The sequence below is a fragment of the Gigantopelta aegis genome, chromosome 3 (genome assembly GCF_016097555.1).
Source record: "Gigantopelta aegis isolate Gae_Host chromosome 3, Gae_host_genome, whole genome shotgun sequence".
Taxonomy (NCBI): domain Eukaryota; kingdom Metazoa; phylum Mollusca; class Gastropoda; order Neomphalida; family Peltospiridae; genus Gigantopelta; species Gigantopelta aegis.
In genome coordinates, this window is record NC_054701.1 from 74,254,303 (window position 1) to 74,275,805 (window position 21,503).

The 21,503-nt window shown below is 36.5% G+C and overlaps 1 protein-coding gene across 2 annotated transcripts; it reads right to left on the reverse strand.

Annotated features, from left to right (window-relative positions):
* Nucleotides 1-4,342: 4,342 nt before the first annotated feature.
* LOC121392520 (E3 ubiquitin-protein ligase HEL1-like) lies at nucleotides 4,343-19,720 on the reverse strand. Of its 2 annotated transcripts, XM_041523709.1 has the most exons (9): nucleotides 19,657-19,720; nucleotides 18,863-19,078; nucleotides 14,989-15,157; nucleotides 13,490-13,815; nucleotides 12,326-12,540; nucleotides 8,884-9,045; nucleotides 7,484-7,582; nucleotides 6,343-6,462; nucleotides 4,343-5,877 (listed from the first exon to the last, which is right to left on the reverse strand). In XM_041523709.1, exons 4-9 carry the CDS (start codon nucleotides 13,614-13,616, stop codon nucleotides 5,707-5,709), a joined length of 894 nt encoding a protein of 297 aa, XP_041379643.1. In that variant the 5' UTR covers nucleotides 13,617-13,815; nucleotides 14,989-15,157; nucleotides 18,863-19,078; nucleotides 19,657-19,720; the 3' UTR covers nucleotides 4,343-5,706. The 2 variants fall into 2 exon arrangements, with proteins under 2 accessions (XP_041379643.1, XP_041379647.1); XM_041523713.1 differs by lacking the exons at nucleotides 14,989-15,157; nucleotides 18,863-19,078; nucleotides 19,657-19,720 and having other exon boundaries at nucleotides 13,678-13,701.
* Between the last annotated feature and the right edge of the window lie 1,783 nt (nucleotides 19,721-21,503).

The following is a 21,503-nucleotide window of genomic DNA, read 5'->3' on the forward strand; positions in this document are numbered from 1 at the left end:
TCTTAACATATATATATATATATGGCATATCTTTCTAATCATTATATTTAGTTTAATCTAATGGGGGGGGGGGGGGGGGGTATTGAAAAAATAGGGCCCAGTTGTGGTTAAAAGAAACGTTCAAAATCGAGGATTGAATCATTACAAATAATAAATGATTTAGAACAACCAAAGTTTATTTTGTATTAATTAAGTAGGATCCAACTAATTAAAAGGAAAATATTAAAACAAACTCAGGATTAATTTAACTACAACTGGAACAACTGGGCCTAGATACAGTGGGTTTTATTCATCTTCAACACATTGATATCTTATTACATATTTTGAAAAGTGCCATATTTTACATGGCTACGGTGGGGGGTTTTAACTCACCAGTTTTACCAAGCTGTTATTTTATGAAATTATATAATTTATTCCTGGTTTTTTGTTTTGTTTGTGTGTGTGCGTTACTTCAGCTGTACATGTTATATATAACTGTGTTGAAGTCCAACATTATTATTATGGCGGTGCAGTTTGTAATGGAATAAATGTTACAGCTTTTATCACGTGGTTTTTGTTCTTCTCTTGAATTTAGTCACTAGAGCACTCATCTGCATGCAGCTTGCACCATAGGATCGAACTACCTCGGTGGTTGCATTCTCTGATTGGTTTTTTTCCCATCCCAACCAGTTGCTCATGACTGGTATATCAAAGGTTCTGGTCAGTGCTATCCTGTCTGTGGTATGTGCTGTTCTGTCTGTGGGAAGTGCTGTCCTGTGTGGGAAGTGCTGTCCAGTCTGTGGTCAGTACTGTCCTGTCTGGGAAGTGAAGTCCTGTCTGTGGGAAGTGCTGTCCTGTGTGGGAAGTGCTGTCCTGTCTGGGAAGTGCTGTCCTGTCTGGGAAGTGCTGTCCTGTCTGTGGGAAGTGATGTCCTGTCTGTGGGAAGTGCTGTCCAGTCTGGTCAGTACTGTCCTGTCTGGGAAGTGCTGTCCTGTCTGTGGGAAGTGCTATCCTGTCTGTGGGAAGTTCATATAAAAGATCCCTTGCTGCTAATGGAAGAATGTAGCGGGTTTCTTTTAAGACTTCCATGTTAAAAACTACCAAATGTTTGACATCCAATTGCTGATGATCAATAACTCTGCTCTAGTGGTGTCATTAAACAAAACTTAACTTTTTGACTAGGATTTGTAGATACTTTTAAAGACAAAAGTTCAATCAAGATGAAATGAATTAAACGCAGGGTAGCACAGCTGTTGATGTACTAAACAGAGCCCAAATGTATTTTTTTGAAAATATATATACAATGAAACCCCTTTAAACTGGATACCACAAGGATAAAGTAAAAGATCTGGAGCCTAATTCACTAAACTCTCGCAACTTTGCAATCTCACAGTGCAATGCTAAAAGACTTACAAAGAAGATGCTTTGTTATCTAACAGAGCCTAAGAGACCTTTGTGAATTCGGCCCCCCGAGTTTTAACAGGTATCTGATATAAAGAGGTTATGGTCTGTAGGCCTACTGATATATTTAAAAAGGGCCATGGAAAACTGTTTTGATGAAATTCTGGTTTACAGTGTGTCTGCTTTTGAGGGGTTTTCACTGTACATTTATTTTGTCCCAAAAATAGTTTGACACCCAATTGCCGATGTATTTTTCAAACATTCATTCATTCATTCATTGTCCCAAAAAGTACGTTATTTTACTTTAAGGAGCTCAGTCAATATAGCAAACATTGGGCTATTTCTCGTTCTAGCCAGTGCACCACGACTGGTATATCAAAGGCCGTGGTATGTACCACCCTGTCTGTGGGATGGTGTATATAAAAGATCCCTTGCTGCTAATCAAAAAGAGTAGCCCATGAAGTGGTGACAGCGGGTTTCCTCTCTCAATATCTGTGTGGTCCTTAACCATATGTCCGATGCCATATAACTATAAATAAAATGTGTTGAGTGCATCGTTAAATAAAACATTTCTTTCTTTCAGTGTGCTGTAATTGTATCGCTAAGCAATACAAAATAAACTTTAACTTTTAACTTTAAATCTACCACGATGTAAACAATATCACATATTTAACAGTTAAGGAAGGAAATGTTTTATTTAAAGACACACTCCACATATTTGATTTACAGTTATATGGCGTCGGACCGTATGTAAGAAATACCAAATGTGTGACATTCAATAGCTGATGATTAATTAATCAATGTGCTTTAGTCATGTCATTATACAAAACAAACTATAGGTATATAAAAATTCCACTGGTTTAAATATGAAAACTATAAAAATAGTTCGAGCTACTAAACCAGGGTACACTAAATGCAAAGCTAAAGTGTTAAAATCCAGTATCAAAACAAAACCACAAACAATATAAAATTTTATTTTAAATCAAACTTACAAAATGTTTTCTTCATTCTGATGTGTCATTTCAACATTCAAACTAAGTGTTAATTAGGTTTCTATGTTTATCAAAATAAACAATAAATATCTTTACTGAGCAGTTTGAATTTGGTCCCAATTCCTATAATAGAACTATTAAAGGGACATTCCTGAGTTTGTTGCATGGTAAGATGTAAGTTTTTATATTGGTACCGTAGTAACATTGAAAACATCAAATACCGGTATTATGCCAACAAGTTAATACTTCAAACTTGAAGATCATGCTACAAAGTTAGCACACAATGGATCATGCTTAAAACATTAACATGACGGACCATGGAAAACAAAATCAGCACATCACAAGTTATGCTTTAAAACTTATATAGATCATGTTTTAAAGTTAATATATCACACATCATTTATTTGATAGTTAACATCATAGATCACATTTTAAAGTTAATATATCACACATATATTTGATAGTTAACATCAAAGATCATGCTTTATAAAAGTTAATATATCACAGATCATATATTAATAGTTAACAATATAGATCATGCTTTTAACTTGAATTTAACAAATCATATATTAATAGTTGACACCATAGATCATTCTTTAAAATTTTAATATATAACCGATCATATATTAATAGTTAATAGATCATGTTTTAAAAGTTAATATATCACAGATCAGATATTAATAGTTAACATCATAGATTATGCTGTAAAAGTTAATAATGACAAATCATTTATTAATAGTTAACATTGTAGATAATTCTTTAAGATTTTAATATATCACAGATCAGATATTAGTAGTAGATCATGCTTCAAAAGTTAATATACCACAGATCAGATATTAATAGTTAACATCATAGATCATGCTTTAAAAATTTAATACTGTATATCACAGATCATATGTTAATAGTTAACATCATAGATCATTTTTTAAAAGTTAATTTAACACAGATCATATATTAAAAGTAGTTAACATCATAGATCATGCTTTAAAAGTTAATATTTCATAGAATCATGTTCAAAAATTTAATATATCACAGATCATGATTCATATATTAATATATGTACAAAATGTAGTTAACACCATAGATCATGCTAAAAAAAAGTTCATGTATCTCACATGCTAAAAGTTAACATCACAGACTGTAATTAATAACTATGCAATGACTAACACATGATAAAGCAGGCACATATAAAGCCAGACTAGTCCAAAGGAGGGGGGCCTATCAATTTATTTACCTCTCAACAATTGGAATCAACTGTTCACATTGGCCCTTCATTTAATTTTTAATTACTAATATTGGTACAAAAACAAGAGTGATCCATTATACTCAATCAGTAGCATAGCATGGGTTGCCAGCACCTGGGGCAAGGCAAGTATTGCACCCCCTAACAAGTGGACCGTTAGCACTCCCCGAGTCCCTTCCATCAGTCCAGAATTTTGCACTCAGGGCAACGGCCCCAGTGGCCTCGCCCACGCTACATCACTATACTCAATCAAATTAATCAAGGGCCAGTAGACTATTCCTTTCCTGTCCTGGACGGAGGAGCCAGCTGAGGCCGACACCTGCACCCATGACAGCCGTGTACTACAACAGCTTGCTCTGAACGTGCACGTTAAATCCTCTGACCAGTAGACTGTTGGTAACTATTTGCTAGTGTCATTATCTTAGTAAGTTTTCTTCGCTCATGACTTCTAAATATTGTTTCAGTAAAATGTGACCCATTGACCCATAATACATACAGTGGGGTTGTCATGTATTGGTGAAAACTACTTAAAGGTACATTCGGCAACGATTTATTTCATGTTCTTTCCTAATGATACTTATCATCTTATTGGCTCTAAATTGTTTTTCAAGTCAATAAGTTTAAGAACATGCCATAATGTGAACACTTTACTATGGAAGAATCTGTATTTTCTGTTTACTATATTTAATGGATATAGTATATATATTTTTTTTTGGGGGGGGGGGGGTTGAATTTATTATTTTTCATTTTTGGTCATATTTTCACACAGTATATATGTTTTTATACATACATACACAGATCAAAATTGGTTAATATAAAATAAAACAACAAACCTCTTGCTAACACGTCATTGAACCTTACTCGGCACGAAACACTCAAAATTTCTTATACATGTATATATGGTAATAAATACTTAGATACTGTCAGTGGTGGATGATGTCAGAGATATTTATTCAAACAACTTACAGTATACACTCCATCTTTTAATAAATTCATTATATTTGATTTTATTGGAATACATTTTGTTTTCTAATATATAATAAGAATGTATATGAATTTTTAATATTTTAATTTCTAGTGATTTCTTCAGAAATTTTGAACTATATATAAATTGCTTTGTCAAAAGAGCAATAATGTCAATTATGATATTGTTCTTTGAGAGGCCAAGAAGAAAACTGGTATGAGAGAAGATAACTATAATGTCTGCAGCTTCTTTTATCCATTGCTCGATTTGTTCAATTAAATTTTGGATGTGTACACAATCAAAAAATAAATGTGTACCGGTATACATTTCAATATACACATTACAGAAGCTACACTTTAGGCTGCTTATCACTCTAATATTAAAGAGAAACTTGTTTGTAGGAAGAATTCTTTGGATTATTCTATATTGGAATCATCTTAATTTGGTTTCCTTAGATATATTGAACACATTGCTGTTGATACTTTTCCACCAATTGTATTCTTGTTCAAAATTTAATTCTCTTTCCCATTTAGATATATTTTTTGGTGGAGAAAAAGACGACTTTATATAGGTGTTATATATATGTTTTGACCCCTGTTTGTTTTGTATTATGGTATTTATATACTTAGGCCAAAATAGAAAGTCAGCTAAAAGTGATTTGGTGGATAAAAATGGCCATGTATGTAATATTGCAGCCTTTAGCCCTTCAAATGTAGTAAATGTTTTTTAGTATATTTAATATTCAGTGATGCAAATGATGTTGGACAAAGAAATCACAAAATCTTTGCATCATTCTTTCTGTCCTGGGTCAGGGTCCCTGGCTATCCAGGGACGGGACCCAGGACGGACATGCTTGAAACCTTCGTGGTATATGAGCATGTTAAAATTTACCGCACCGCATCGTCCTGAAAAACGGGGATTACTGTAAGCATTGTAAGAACAAAGAAACAATTCTTGGGTGGTATTAAAATTCAGAATTAAAAAAAAAATCTGAAGGTTTTACATTCTTAAATAAGGTACACAGTGAAATTTTCATTGCAAATTAATATCCGTAAGAGAGCTATGAAATATTCATTATCATGTTTCTTAAACACAAATATAAAAAAATTTCTGTTAGCAGTTTAATTTTAATGTCCCTCGGAAATATTGGCTGCTTGTTTTTGTTTGTGTTGTGATATTTTCTCCCGTATTTTTGGAGCATCCCTGACAATGATTCTAACCAGCTTTTCTGCTAGTTCCATCATATGTTGTAGCCGATCCTTCTGATTGCACACCTCTTTTATGGAGAAAGAAACCATCTGAAATGTAACAATTTTACAATAAATATTCTATTGTAATTTATTTATTTTTGATCGAGATTTGTTTTAGTTTATCAAAGTGAAAGCGTGTACCATTTAACAATGCCAGAAGTGATCACTGAATGCTCTCAAAGTGATTAAACTAAAATTCACAGCAAAAACTGAAGAGGAAGACTGGCAAATAGCACCTATTACAATTGGCGAGACAAGGACTGGGATGTAAATTTGAATTTGGATGTGGACAGGAATAAAAGAATGGAAGATAAAAGTGCCAGAGTAATTTGAAATGAGGAGTTCACACATTAAGATTAGATGGATTAAAAAAACAAAAAACAACACTAGAAAATGTTTTGGCCTGTAATTTAACCTTATTATAATAGCAAGAAAGAATTTATTTTTATAATCTCTTGCTATAGGCATTCAAAAGTAGAACCCATTTTTCATACTTGCTGGAGAGATAATTACCTCTTCAATTTGTGCACAGACAAACTGCAGTCGGGAGATCCAGCCTAAGAAACTGCGACAGTTCATGCTGCGAGTTGTGTTGGACAGAAGAACAAACACATTCTCAAGTAGCATGTTAATCTGCAAAAAAAGAACAAGCAACTGAATTTTATAAAGCTTTATAATGTGAGATAAACTATTTATATACACATACATGATTGGTACTGTTCTAAAATAACTTGGGGTACTGCAAAAAAAAAAAAAAAAAAGCAAATCAGAGTACAGTAATATACAATCTAATTAAAATTAGCTCCACTATTACATGTGGATCTAACAGCAGCCCGTTGGAGATCATGTTCAGTTGACCTTTCATTCGACCAATCAAAACCTTACTTGCAAAATCATGCCAGTGATTTGAAAAGAATTTGAAAACATTCGTGATTATGCCGAGGGTATACAAAATGATTCAGGTGAATTATGAAGTATGCCAGAAACTAATTTCAATATAAAATTTTATATAAAATTCATTTCAAGACGAAAAAAAACAAAATGTGATGGTATAGCCATAAAATGTGTTTATACTAGTATACAATCCAGAGTTTATTACTGCACTTTTACACCTGTTTTTCAATGTTGAAATAGACCAACAAGTTCGCCTATTGCATAAATAGTCTCGCCCAATATTTTTAGAATTTGTATGCTCCCAAATAACGCTATAAAAGGCGAAGTGTAATTGGTCGATATTTAAATTGTTATTTATAGATGAAATGTCACATGGACATGGGAGTCCACGTAATGCTGTTAATCTACTGGTGAGACCAGCAGAGCTAATTTTAATCAGAATGAGTAATATATGGTCTTCTTTAGATAGATTCAATGTGCTCTAGTGGTGTCGTTAAACAAAGTAAACTTTTGCTTTAGATAGACATAAATGGCATCTTTAACTCCACTAAATAAAGTGGATTGCATTTGCCCAAAACTCATTGTAAACTATTTAACTCATAATTATTGAATTCATAGATAATGTAATTTTAAATGCCTCTAGTGAAATGCTTTAAAAATGGATATTTTATATATCACATGGGTTTTAAATTATTTTTTTATATAAATTTAGATTTTTGTTAATTTTAAAGAAAATGTTAACAGTAAAACTCTTTCTTACCTCTTTGACATATATCACAGCCTCGTTAAATATTTTAAATACTTTAAATGGAAGTTCAGAGTCTGCTTGGATACCAGAGAGTGACATGAAGAAATTCATCTACAAAGACAATTGCAACACAATCAAAATATCAAAAGACAATAATAAGACAATCAAAATATCAAAATACAATTATTTATTATCTCACAAATATTTAACCTAACCTCAAGCTTTATGCATTTCCATCACCACTAACCCCAACTTATGGACTGGTTCAAACATCTCACCAGCCAATCAAGTGGCTTAAATCACCCACTGTGTCAAGGGTACCTCTTTAGGATCATATGATCTCAATTTCCTTCCTGAAGTTACCAACGAAATATGAAAGTAAGGATCCCTGGTGGATCAAGACAGGAAATGGGTTTTTGAAGTATTGATGAAAAGAGAAATTATAAAAGTTTTCTTCATTTTCTTTCATACATAAATCTGACCTCTAACTTTAATGCAATATTCATTTCATCAGCTTGGTTCCGAGTTTCATGCATGATAAGAAAATGGTACAAGTGACAACTTCTACTACATAATATCTCATCTAGTAGCAGGTGAAAATATCTATCTTCTAGCAGAAGATTAAAATATATACTACTTCTACTTCTAAATACAAATATATATCTTTTCTATTTGTAGACTTCTTTTACTTCTAAATACAGGGCTAGCTCTGGCACTCGCCAAATTCACCAATTGCGAATTATGAAAGCAGTTGGCGAATTTTATTTTAGTTTGGCGAAATAATTTCATGTAATAATTGACATTTTTAAAGAAAATAACTGACAATTTCTGCAATTTTTGAAATTTAATAGTCAATGTAGTGAATTGTTTTGCTCACCCAGAGCTAGCCCTGAAATACAAATATCTATCTTTCCTATTTGTGGACTTCTTGTACTTCTAAATACAAATATCTATCCCTGAAATACAATTCTCCTATTTGTGGACTTCTTGTACTTCTAAATACAAATATCTATCTTTCCTATTTGTGGACTTCTTGTACTTCTAAATACAAATATCTATCTTTCCTATTTGTGGACTTCTTGTACTTCTAAATACAAATATCTATCTTTCCTATTTGTGGACTTCTTGTACTTCTAAATACAAATATCTATCTTTCCTATTTGTGGACTTCTTGTACTTCTAAATACAAATATCTATGTTTCCTATTTGTGGACTTCTTGTACTTCTAAATACAAATATCTATCTTTCCTATTTATATACTTCTTTTAGATAATATCTCATCTAGTAGCACGTGAAAATATATATCTTCTTATTATATAAAAGAATCAAATATTGTATTCTTTTTCTACTTCTAAATACAAATATCTATCTTTTTTCTATTAGTAGATATAAACATCTAAAGCTCAAATTACATGATTTGGCTTCCTCTTTGCAGCTAGAAGCTGGACATATGTAGAAATTTGCTCCACAGAAAATGTCTTTGGAGATGTCAGTCTCTTGTGTCTGTGATGAACTGATTTCTTGTAGTACAGTGTTCGTAGAGTATATGTCATTGAGTCTTCCAGCATCCAGTTCTGTAATATTAAAAGGGACATTCCTTAACATATACTGAGTCAAATTAAAATCTAAAATTTGAATAAAGTAAATGAGAGTTGAAAGCAAGTATTTTTCAGGAATAAATATTGTAATGGCAATGTCTACACTCCATTTGAAGCCCATCACAGCCCACGTGATCCGATCCATAGCACGTGCACAGCACCATTGAGGCAAAAGTGGTTTTGCACGTGCCACTAGTCACGTGACTAAAATAGCACACATGTTTTCATCGTTACTTGCTCACAGTAGTCTGACACAACAAAAAAAACCTACATTAAAACGATATTTGTTACGACCTGTTTCGATGCCACACCTCAAAAATGTGAACACGCCGTCGGCATGTTGCATGCACGAACATCAGTAGCTGACATTGCAAGGGCACTGAGTTGCAGTCGACGGGTAATTTATGATCTGTGGACACAAGTACAACAAACGTGCACCACAGCCTGATTTCCCCCGACCGAGTAGACCACATGTGACGTCACAGGCAGATGACTGTCATATTGTGTTATGTTACCTCCGCAACCATTTCATGACAGCTACAGCAACCAGTAATGAACTTTTCAGACATCGGGTGTCCGCACAAACAATTTGAAATCAGCTGCGAACTGCTCACCTCCACGCACGGCGCCCATATGTTGGACTCATCTTGACCCAATTTCATTGGCGTCAACGTCAACTGCAGGCACAACACCACTTGTGATGGACTCATAGGGAATGGAATAGAGTTGTGTTTAGCGATGAATCAAGATTCACACTGAGATTTGCCGATGGCAGGCAGAGACAATGTGGTTAACGTCATACTCAGTGTTGTGTCAGTGAAGTTGACAGATTCGGTGGTGGAAGTGTAATGGTTTGGGGCGCTTTCTGTGGAAATGGACATTCTCAACTTCTTGTCATCCGTGGCAACTACAACGCTGCTGCATACCATGACCAGGTGCTGGCCCAGGAACTTGTGCCCTTCATGGCAGTTCATGGTCCAGGCCTGATCTTTCAGCATGAGAATGCCAGACACCACACGGCCATCTTGACAAGGGATTACCTGAGGAACGCGGGCATCAATGTCATGGATTGGCCTTCAAGGTCGCCCAACCTGAATCCTATCGAGCATATCTGGGATGTGCTGGGAAGACGCCTGCGTACTGGAACCCTCCACAGGAACTTGGTGCCTCATTAGTGGAACAATGGTACCGTATCCCTAATGCAGTCTTTACACGCACCAGACAGTTAATGAGGAGGCCTTGCCTTGCAGTTGTGGGTACACATGGAGGGCATACACGCTACTGAACCTGTGATTTCATCAGACGACCCTGCTTGTGAATTACCATTTTAACTGTTTGTGGTTTTGACGAATGCTGTGGGTATTTTTTGACTCAACATTCATTCCCATTCTTTCTTTGGACGTCATACAATAAAAAAAAACCCACCTTATTTAACACGTTCTTCTGTCATATTTGCTAATTAGCCAAGATGAAACGGTTGTGAAGTTTTTAATTTCACTCGGTATACTTTACAGACATTGTAAAATGTTTTTGCTACAGAGATGTTTTCACAATTCAAATTGCATGTAGTTTTTCTTGCTCGTAGTAGCAATGTTTGTATATACCTCTTCGCAGAGTTCACCTGCTAAAGTATATGAAAATGAGGATGGGTGTTGTAAACGAACTGTTTTTGTCATTAACCAACATGGGATGTGAGATGTTTTCTTCTTTTAAAATGAATAAAATAATTCAGAATGTGTCACAACTTTTGTTCTGTCTTCAATTGTAGACACCAGAGGGATCGTGGAGTAGACTGTAATGCATTTTATACACTTTTTAAAAATATATATCTTTTATTAATTTTATTAAATCTTATATTTGTACTGTGCCTAAATCGTCCATGGCTAACATAAAAAAATTCTGGCACTATATTTATAAATGTAGTAGTCGTTTTTCGAAACCACCAGATTCCAAAAGATGCTATACCCTCCCTCCCTCTCTTTTCCATTATTGTGCTCGGGTTGGGAATTCTGTATTTGAACACCTAAAAGTCAAAGTTATCTTGAGATAGCATGCCCAGAATCTCCTGCAACAAGTTAACTGAAGTGTGGTGCCCCAAATTGTTCCTCATGGAAGGAAGGAAATGGTTTATTTAATGATACACTCAACACATTTTATTTATGATTGTATGGTATCAGATATATAGTTAAGAACAACACAGATATTAAGAGAGGAAACCCGTTGTCGCCACTTCATGGGCTACTCTTTTTGATTAGCAGCAAGGGATCTTTTATATGCACCATCCCACAGACAGGATAGCACATACCAGGGCCTTTGATATACCAGTCATGATGCACTGGATGGAACAATAAATAGCCCAATGGGCCCACCGACGGGGATTGGTCCTAAACTGACCGTGCACCAGGCTAAGCCTTTACTACTGGGTTACATCCCGCCCCTGTTCCTCGTGGTATCTAGTGAGCATAGTACCGTACTCCCTCATGGAATGGTCAGTACCCACTAACAAAAATGGTCTATGACCAGTCCCTAATAGCAGAGGTCACCTGCAGTCAGGTCAGGTCATAGGGTTTAACGAGCACATTCAGAGCAAGCTGTTGTAGTGCATGTCTTTCATGGGCACAGGTGTCGGCCCATGCCAGCTCCTCTGTTCAGGACAGAAAAAGGGTTTGGGGTGGGTGGGAGGATGGACTTCCCGCGCTGGCAGGTGCAAGAGAGCACCAGCAGCCAAAACAGGGTTGGTAGCAGGCTGGGGGCATTTTTGGTGCTATTGAATTCTGAATGTTCCATAAAGATTAAAGAAAGAAATGTTTTATTTAATGATGCACTTAACACATTTTATTTATGATTGTATGGCATCAGATATGTTAAGGACCACACAGATTTTGAGAGGAAACCTGCTGTCGCCACTTCATGGACTAATCTACTCTTTCCGATTAGCAGCAAGGGATCTTTTATGCTTCCCACAGGCAGGATAGCACAAACCATGGCCTTTGTTGAACCAGTTATGGATTACTGGTTGGTGCAAGTGGTTTACACCTACCCATTGAGCCTTGCGGAGCACTCACTCAGGGTTTGGAGTCGGTATCTGGATTAAAAATCCCATGCCTCGCCGTAAGGATTAAGTCAAAAAGTAAAAGATTGCGCAATTTTCACGAGGTAATCTTGACGCATAATTTGGAACGGTTCATCGAAAGAAAAAAAAATGGAGCAAGCGAGCAATTTTGATTTAGTTTGCCAAATAGTAGCTCATATTCACCTGCAGTGGCTTCCTCCTTGATGCAGAACAAATCAGCCCTCCCTGCATGTGGTCATTCCAGTCTCCCAGACACTCCCAGCAGAAGTGATAGGTGCATTTACAGGTCATGTGACTGCAGCCTCCATCCTTCTCCATGGGGTAGTGGCATTTGGGACACGGTTTTACATTTACAAAGAATGTTACCGATGCTGGCATTGGTTTTCCATGTTCATCACCTAAAAATATCAAATGTGAAATAAGATCAGTACGATACACATTGCCTGAACCTCTCTCGGATATAGGTACGTTAATAAAGTAATAGTAACAGTATGATATGGTAAGATTACAAAAGTATTTAATTTCTCTGTTGCACATTTGTCATGGTGCACTGGCTGGAATGAGAAATAGCCCAATGGGTTTACCAACGGGGATCAATCCTAAATTGACCACGCATTAGGCATGATTACAAAAGTATTTAATTTCTTTGTTAAAAAAAGGAGAAAAGTTTTGTTTAATTTAATGACACCACCAGAGTATTAATATTGATTAATTAGTCAAACGCTAATGCACATCAAAAATGTAGGTAACTGTGACATTTAAGTCTTTAGAGAAAACATGCTACATTTTTCTGTCAGTAGCAAGTGATCTTGTTATATTGCACTTTCCCACAGATAGGACAGCACATACCATGTCCTTTGATATACCAGTCATGGAACACTGGTTGGGACAGTAAAAAATAAAAAAAGGTCTGCCAAGGTGTTTTGATCCTAAGACCTAAGCACCTCAAGTCAGAGCTCTACCAACTTGATTGAGCTAAATCCCACACTACTCACAAATAATTTTTTTTAAAGTTCTGTTTAACAACACCACTAGAGCACACTGATTTATTAATCATCGGCTATTGAATGTCACACATTTGGTAATTTTTACATGAAGTCTTAGAGAGGAAACCAGCTCCATTTTTCCATTAGCAGCAAGGGATCTTTTTTATAAGCACGTTCCCACAGACAGGACAGCACATACTTCACCCTTTGATACAACAGTCATGGTGCACTGGCTGGAACAAGATATACCGTAGCCCAATGGGCCCACCAACGGGGATCGATCTCAGACAGACCATGCATCAAGTGAACGCTTTACCACTGGGCTACATCTTGAATTGAAAATTTAAATAATTTCACCAACCATTTTGAAGCAGCATCTTGTAATAGATGTCAGCTTGTTGGCAGGATGCAGGCCAGTGAGCAGGTTTCTGACATTGCAGGCAGCATCTGAATCCACAGCGGCACGTTGCCTCAGACAGACCATGCATCAAGTGAACGCTTTACCACTGGGCTACATCTTGAATTGAAAATTTAAATAATTTCACCAACCATTTTGAAGCAGCATCTTGTAATAGATGTCAGCTTGTTGGCAGGATGCAGGCCAGTGAGCAGGTTTCTGACATTGCAGGCAGCATCTGAATCCACAGCGGCACGTTGCCTGGACGATGCTGTCAGCGGGCCGGTCATCTACAATACAAAACAAACAGGTGATGAATTCTATAAATCTGTCAACAAGTGCAAGTGCAGGTGGAGGAGGGTTCTGGGTCGAAAGCCTCTTGATCAAAGGGATTTTGTTTTAATATACTAGTATATATTTTCCAGGGAGCATGACTCGAACCCCCTAGAAACATGCATGGTAGTCTAGACCCACTTTGCATAATTTCCTGCACACACACCTGATGAATTTTCTCAAGGACCCTAGATCTTCTCAATCATAATAATCATAAAAGTAATCTTAGCTTCTCAAATGTTAATCTGGAAGTAAAAGCTATAAATTGAGAAGCGGTTCTAGAACACATATTTATTTACAGGTATTGATATAAATTCTACAGAAAAGATGGGAAGCAAAAGATGCTCATGAACCTGATTATCACAAAGCATATTGTGTATTTTAATCAAGTGGGCAGGTACACCGACACACACAAACATACATACACAGACAGACACAGAAAGACAACCATGCATACATATAGACAGATATGCATTCTATGAAAAAAAGGAAGAAATGTTTTATTAACGATGCACTCAACACAGTTTTATTTACAGTTATATAGAGCCAGACATTTGGTTACAGACCAAACCAGATAATGACAGATAAAACCCACTGCCACCATGTCATTGGCTACTCTTTTCAATTAGCTGCAAGGGAACTTTTATATGTAGCATCTCACAGAGAGGATAGTACATATCATGGCCTTTGTTAGGCCAATTGTGGAGTAATAGGCCCACGAATGGGGATCGATTATAGTCCAATGGCATATCAGGCGAACTCTTTACCACTGGGCTACATCCCACACCTGTATTTATAGAGGAAGGAAATTGGTTTATTTAACAATGCACTCAACACATTTTATTTACAGTTATATGGCATCAGACATATGGTTAAGGACCACACAGATATTGAGAGAGGAAACCCGCTGTCGCCACTTCATGAGCTACTCTTTTCAATTAGCAGCATGGGATCTTTTATATGCACCATCCCAAAGACAGGATAGCACATATCATGACCTTTGTTACACCAGTTGTGGAGCACTGGCTGGAACGAGAAATAGCCCAATGGGTCCACTGACGGGGATCGATCCTAGATTCACAGAAAGACTGGCATCTAAAGACAGACACTGAATAAGGAAAACTTCTTACTTTGTGACTGTTGAATGAGGTATGAACACAAAGGTGAAGGACACCACTTCCAGCTGCCGTCTGCTAGCACGACTTGTTCATGACAGAACCGGCGCCATCTCTGGTACACTGTCAGTGGCATAAGGGAGGCAACTGTCACAAAGTCAACCTCTATCTTACACTTGTAACCCTGTGGAAACAAAACCAGAAAACAAACATACAATATTATTAAACTTTAGTTATGCAGACTCTACAGATCAATACAGGAACATTTGAAATAACTTTTTTTGTATTCAGTGTTGCAACAAATTCCAAAGTAAAGAAAAAAAATGAAAATTCAAGCACACTATTAAAGATAGCATCACACATCACTTAATTTGTCCCATCGACAAGTAAACAGTTTTTAATAAGGACACCACTATAGCACATTGATTTATTAATCATCATCTATTGGATGTCAAACATTTGGCAACTCTGTCTTACGGAGAAAACCTGCTAAATGTTCCCATTAGTAGCAAGGAATCTTTTATAATGACTTTTCCACAGGCAGGACAGCACAAACCACAACCTTTAATACACCAGTCATGAGGCACGTGTTGGGACAGAAAAAACAACAATTAGGAAGGAAGGAAAATATTTTATTTAATGACATACTCAACCCATTTCATTTATGGTTATATGGCGTTAGACATATGGTTAAAGGTCGGGTCAACTCAAACAAGAGCCGTATGTGTTGGAAAGATGCATACCCGGACAACCAACACATTCTGACACTTTAGCAAATGAAAAACGCGTAATTTTAGAGTTAATAAAAAAACATGATTATTCCTGCTAACTGGGGGCAGCCATTTTGTTTCGTTTTTGTGACGTCCGGTGGGATAGCTTGGGGCGAAGTGACGTCAGCTCCTGACAGTAATTTTCGACAAGGCACTTCTCTTTGACCAACCTGACTTGTAAAATAGCATAAATGACGTAATAATATAATAAACTATTTAACTAAATATATTTCGAGTCGCATTAACGGAACAAAATGGGGTTATAGTATTTTTCTCTGTTTAATAATCCAAAGGAAAAATGTACACTATTAGGCCTATTGATATGCTACGTTGGAGCAAAAACAACAACCCACGATACCCAAGTGATAATTTTCTTTTCTTTGGGACTACGTAATTGGTCAGTTCTATGGTTTTAGATGGAAAAGTCTACTTAATCAATAGTTTTACAGAACTATTTACAGTAATACCCCCTTTCACTTGTGCACACTGCACGTGCTTTCGTGTGCTTGACTTGGGGGTCCTTCATTTCGTTGTTTTTGTCAGCGAAATGAAGTTTACTACTGGGATGTATGCGGCCATTGGAACTGATTGAACGCTTCTCGTTTCGACAGTCTGCACCACCTGGATGGATTCTTTTTTAGCGAGATTCCTTGCCTCCACGTCATTTCTCCGTCTGACTGTCGACTTGGTATTTTTTTGTGACTTGTATGATGGCCATTCTGCAGAACGCCACGGTTGTTCGCGTTTAGTCTCTACATGTCCGAGCCTGTCCTAGCAGCACTGGAAGATTGACCGCCCCACTCTAAGAAGAAATAGGAAGCGGGGTCGGCCCCTACTACTCTTTTTCTAGACTTTACCTTGCTTTATAGTGATATAATCTCGTATCCTCCAGAGTCGGGCCCGTCTGCACCACTATACCAACCCATGACGACTGGACTATACCCTAGTCTGATACTCTCTCTCGTTCAGATGGATCCGGCTTCTCAAGATCTGTATTTCAGCACAGCACTAAACCTTCAACGTCTATCGACTGTCAATCTAGGGGTTTTCTTGACGGGATGCAACCCATCTCGTCCCTTTAAGCTGTGCACCCAAACGGCCTTAACGAGGCCACTCGCGTGGACATATCAATCGGACTTTAAACTTTTAGATCTGCGTTCAAAATTTTATGTCGAAATTACTTCTTTCTTTTTTTTAATATTATTAAATAGTCCGATCCTCTCTTCTTTCTCTTATTTAGTTTTGGACTGTCCTTCTAAAATGCTCCAAATTATGTAAATATTCGGCCGAGCAGTCAATTCTTTTTATTTTTGGCTTGTAACCTTTTCATTTTTTTTATTTATTCTATTAACTTTTTTACTAATTGCTATTTTCAAAATTCTGCCCATTTCACCCCCTCCCCCCCCCCCCCCCCCCCCTCCATCCCGAGTCAGGCCACCGATCTTATCGGAGGTCGGACTCGGGATGGACGTGTTCAAAACCCTAGTGGTATATGGGCACGTTAAACTAGTTATCATTATCAACAGTAATAAACCATGTCCATTACCATTTTAGGGACGACAGGTAATATTCCACAATACAGGTATGTATTTTTGTGTCTAGACAGCGTCAATTAATTGGCTCGTCTGGTTACCAATCAAATACACACCTGCCAATCAGGAATCACAGGTAGCAATTAACAGCATAGATCAATTAACTAAGAAAACACTCTGTGTATCATTTCAGTACGTAGGTTAATGCATGGGCAAAACATTGTTAATTGTTTCGACTTGTTGTGTAGCCACTTTGACAATGGTATTTTAGTTTGTATTGAATAATATATATAGTGCTGGATATACTTATTGCTGGCTTACTGGGATGTGTATTATTACAGAACATTGCAATGTATGACTATTTATCATCCCGCAAAAACCAGGTAGATTGTGTTTCTCTAGTTCTAAGGCTCATTCCTGACGTTACGCGATAAGTATTACGTAACCACCAGCTCGCCAGAGGGCGTACTCACTGAGATGGTACAAAATGGCTGCGCCCGTTATATATAATAGCCGTCACATTTAACCATTTTATTAATTAACTATAAGATTATACGTGTTGATATTAAGCAATAATGTGCATTATATATCGTTGAATATGCATACCAGGCCAAATGCCTTAACTGTCCTCTCCTTTAAGGACCACACAGATATTGAGAGATAAAACCCGCTGTTGCCACTTCATGGGCTACTCTTTTTGATTAGCAGCAAGGGATCCTTTATATGCACCATCCCACAGACAGGATAGTACATACCACAGCCTTTGTTATACCAAGGGGGTGTGACGTAGCCCAGTGGTAAAGCACTCACTCGATGCGCGGTCGGTCTGGGATCAATTCCTGTCAGTGGGCCCATTGGGCTATTTCTCATTCCAGCCAGTGCACCACTACTCGTATATCAAAGGCCGTGGTATGTACTACCCTGTCTGTGGGATGGTGCATATAAAAGATCCCTTGCTGCTAATCAAAAAAGAGTAGTCCATGAAGTGGCGACAGCGGGTTTCCTCTCTCAATATTTGTGTGGTCCTTAACCATATGTCTGACGCTATATAACCATAAATAAAATGTGCTGAGTGTGTTATTAAATAAAACATTTGTTTCTTTGTTATACCAAACAACAATCAGAGAATGGGTCCACCAAGGAACTTTCATCCTATGACCCAAGCAGCTCAAGCGAGCCCTCTACTGACTGGGCTAGATTCTGCCCCAAATAATTAAACAGACTAATACAACTCTTCAAGTCGAAGTGAATGGGGTTAAAGTACACAAAAGAATGTGGCCACAGTAATATTTTGTCTTTCCTTGCTAAACAAACAGGATTCTCCTAAACTAATAAAATGGCAGTTTGTATTATCTATAGTGGCAACTCCTCCACCTCACTCCATCACCCCAGCCCCCACCCCACCACCACCACTGCATTCTTGCTATTTAAGATATAGGCCCCATTCCACGATGCATAAGGTGGTTATGGACTTAAGGTGATCTTAGTGCTAAGATTGATTCGTGGAACAGGGCCTTACTCTTTAAGATAATAATTTTACAATATGGACCTTTTTTTTTTAAATATAACCATAACAGAGCTACATACCATACAATAAATGACAGTAGTTCCACAGAGAATTTTCTCAAACAGATAGGTTTGCCAACACTTTTGGCAGTATCCATGGCGACATGGTTCCAGCATAATATAACTGCCTGCTGTGTCATCACTGTTGGCCAGTGGTGTCATACACACATCACATTCTGTTATGACATGTGTACCAATCTTATCATAATTAGAAATAGCTGGTGACAAGTCTGTTATCTGAAAATTTAAAATAATAAATGATGAATTAAAAACATTTAGTGAATAATGGAAATTTGATCCACCAATTTGAGAAATTCTTATAATACATATAATTTTTTTCACATAAATATTCTTTGCCAATTTAATGAATATTTTTATTAAATAATATAAAATAGAAGTTAATTTAGCAGTCATGTAATTTTGTTTAATGAATATATGGATTAAGTTGGAAAATGCACTCACAAATATGGATTCATGAATAAAACTTAACTTGCCCTAACGAGGCTCATTAATTATTTTTCATTCTCCACTGTGTAAATGATAATACCATATATAGAGGCTAAAGGTCTTTGTTTGCAATTGCCTGTTGTTCTATCTGATGCTATTATTTCATCCTTCTGTAAACTGATAGTACACCAAAATAGTTTGAACATTTTTGTATTCCATTTGGTATGGGTTTAAAAGTTAATAATATGTTTTTGTACAACTTTTAGTATTATGCATTACAGAGTAACATGCCAATTCAACAGATCTCTTTTTGACACAAATGGACTACAGGGTCAGTACCTTTAATTAGCTATGATTCTAATACATACTTTAGTTTGATTGGCTGTTTTGGAATAAATCTCTTTGGCAGTGCTGACCTTCACCTTGCTCTCATACAACTGCAACAGTATGGATGGTTTCTCTGTTTTGGCTTGTGGAGAATTCTTACTGCTATAACAAGACAAGATAATGATACACAAATGTAATAATAATCAACATTTCCCACTGAAATTCACATTTAAATCTTTAACAACCAGAGGATATAAAAAATATATAAATACTTACAAGTGGTATCGATTCCAGGGAACCAATGATTCTTGGCATTTTGATGTTGTAGAAATCATAAGGCAACCTTTGACATCTTGCTGTTTCTTGCCATAGTTACAGTTTACACTGGAGGAAAATGAGTAATGCTAGGGAATGAATGAATGCATGGATGCATGGATGCATGGATGCATGAATGAATGAATGAATGAATTAATGAATTAATGAATGTTTAACAACACCCCACCAAGAATGACACCCAAGCAGGAATGATACCCCAGCAGAAATGACACCCCAGCTGGAATGACACCCCCAGCAGGAATGACACCCCAGCAGGAATGCTACAGAGGCAGTATCACTTTATTTCAATTTAACCAATCTGAACAATACTGGTTGTTTGCAAAATAACAATGGCATGCAAGTGTGTGGATCATTATGTCTCGGAAACTAGCATTTGTCTGGTTAATTCTCAGTTTCTTTCTTGCAGATCCATCTGATGTGTAGTATTCTTTGGGCAAAGGGGTATTTCCTGAGGTGCAAAAAGTGCTTGCATTCGTTAACATTTGTGTTATTGTATACTATATATATAGAAAGAATAATACATGAGTGGGCATTATATATCATTTATCTCACAATGAGTTGTTTTAAAATATATTTAATGAGCAAAGGCGAGTTTGATACACTTTTAAACAACGAGTTGTGAGATATATGGTATATAGCGGACACGAATGTATTATTCTATTTCTTACATATCCTCAAAAACCAGGTTTTAAGCAAATTTTAACATCTTTATTGACTAAAAGATATTTACAACCCTTTGCACTTGGAGCTGACTTACACATCACAGAAACATGATTGCCAGGTTAACTATATGTCACAATGTAATCGATTTCCACCATGCTGTTTTTTTATTGGACGTATGGCATCGGTGACCTGATCATCACCTAGGAGCAGCCAGTCATATGTCTTGAAATTGTTAACACAGGTACGTTCTCACCAACGGGTGTGTAAGAAAGATATCTAACTCTTTCATATTGACTACTAGAAATTGTGGTGAACTAGTATATTTTTGATGATGCTGGTCCGTGGATTGGTGAGATATTTTCGATTTCTGCATCCCCACAGTCAACAACATTAAATCTGACTTTTAATTATGTTACTTGTGGAATATAATTAGAAGTTTATGAAAATCATAATGTACACCACAGTATAAAAGATGAATGACAAGAAAATACTGTTAGTCCAGAATATCCTTTACTACATGTACTAGCTGATTACTACAATGACTTACATTACAGAGACTTGCTGCAGTTGTCTGACACTGTAACATGTTTCTGACTTATAGCGCATTTTTAACAATAAAAATTACATATTAAATTTTTTTAAATGGTCTTTATAATGTCAGTGTTTGTAAATACAATGAATATTTTGACCAAGTTCGCTAGATAGATTTTTATGTTTCATGTTAAACCTAATAACCATACTGGGAACCAGTCAAACTGCCCCAAGTTCAGCCAGACGGAGCAGAAAAAAGTCTGCTAGACTGATGTATGTGCTTCAAAGTAAACCAAATGGTTATGTCGGGAACCAGTCAAATAATTTGCTAATGTTAGTGAAATGTTAGCTGGCTGAA

Excerpts from the sequence above, each read along its gene's own strand:
- LOC121392520 (XM_041523709.1), bottom strand. The coding sequence starts at position 13,616 with ATGCATGGTCTGTCTGAGGCAACGTGCCGCTGTGGATTCAGATGCTGC. Across the intron at positions 7,583-8,883 it reads CAAAGAGGAAGCCAAATCAT|ATGAATTTCTTCATGTCACT; the intron begins GTAATTTGAGCT and ends TTGTCTTTGTAG. Across the intron at positions 6,463-7,483 it reads CTGTGATATATGTCAAAGAG|ATTAACATGCTACTTGAGAA; the intron begins GTAAGAAAGAGT and ends CTTTTTTTGCAG.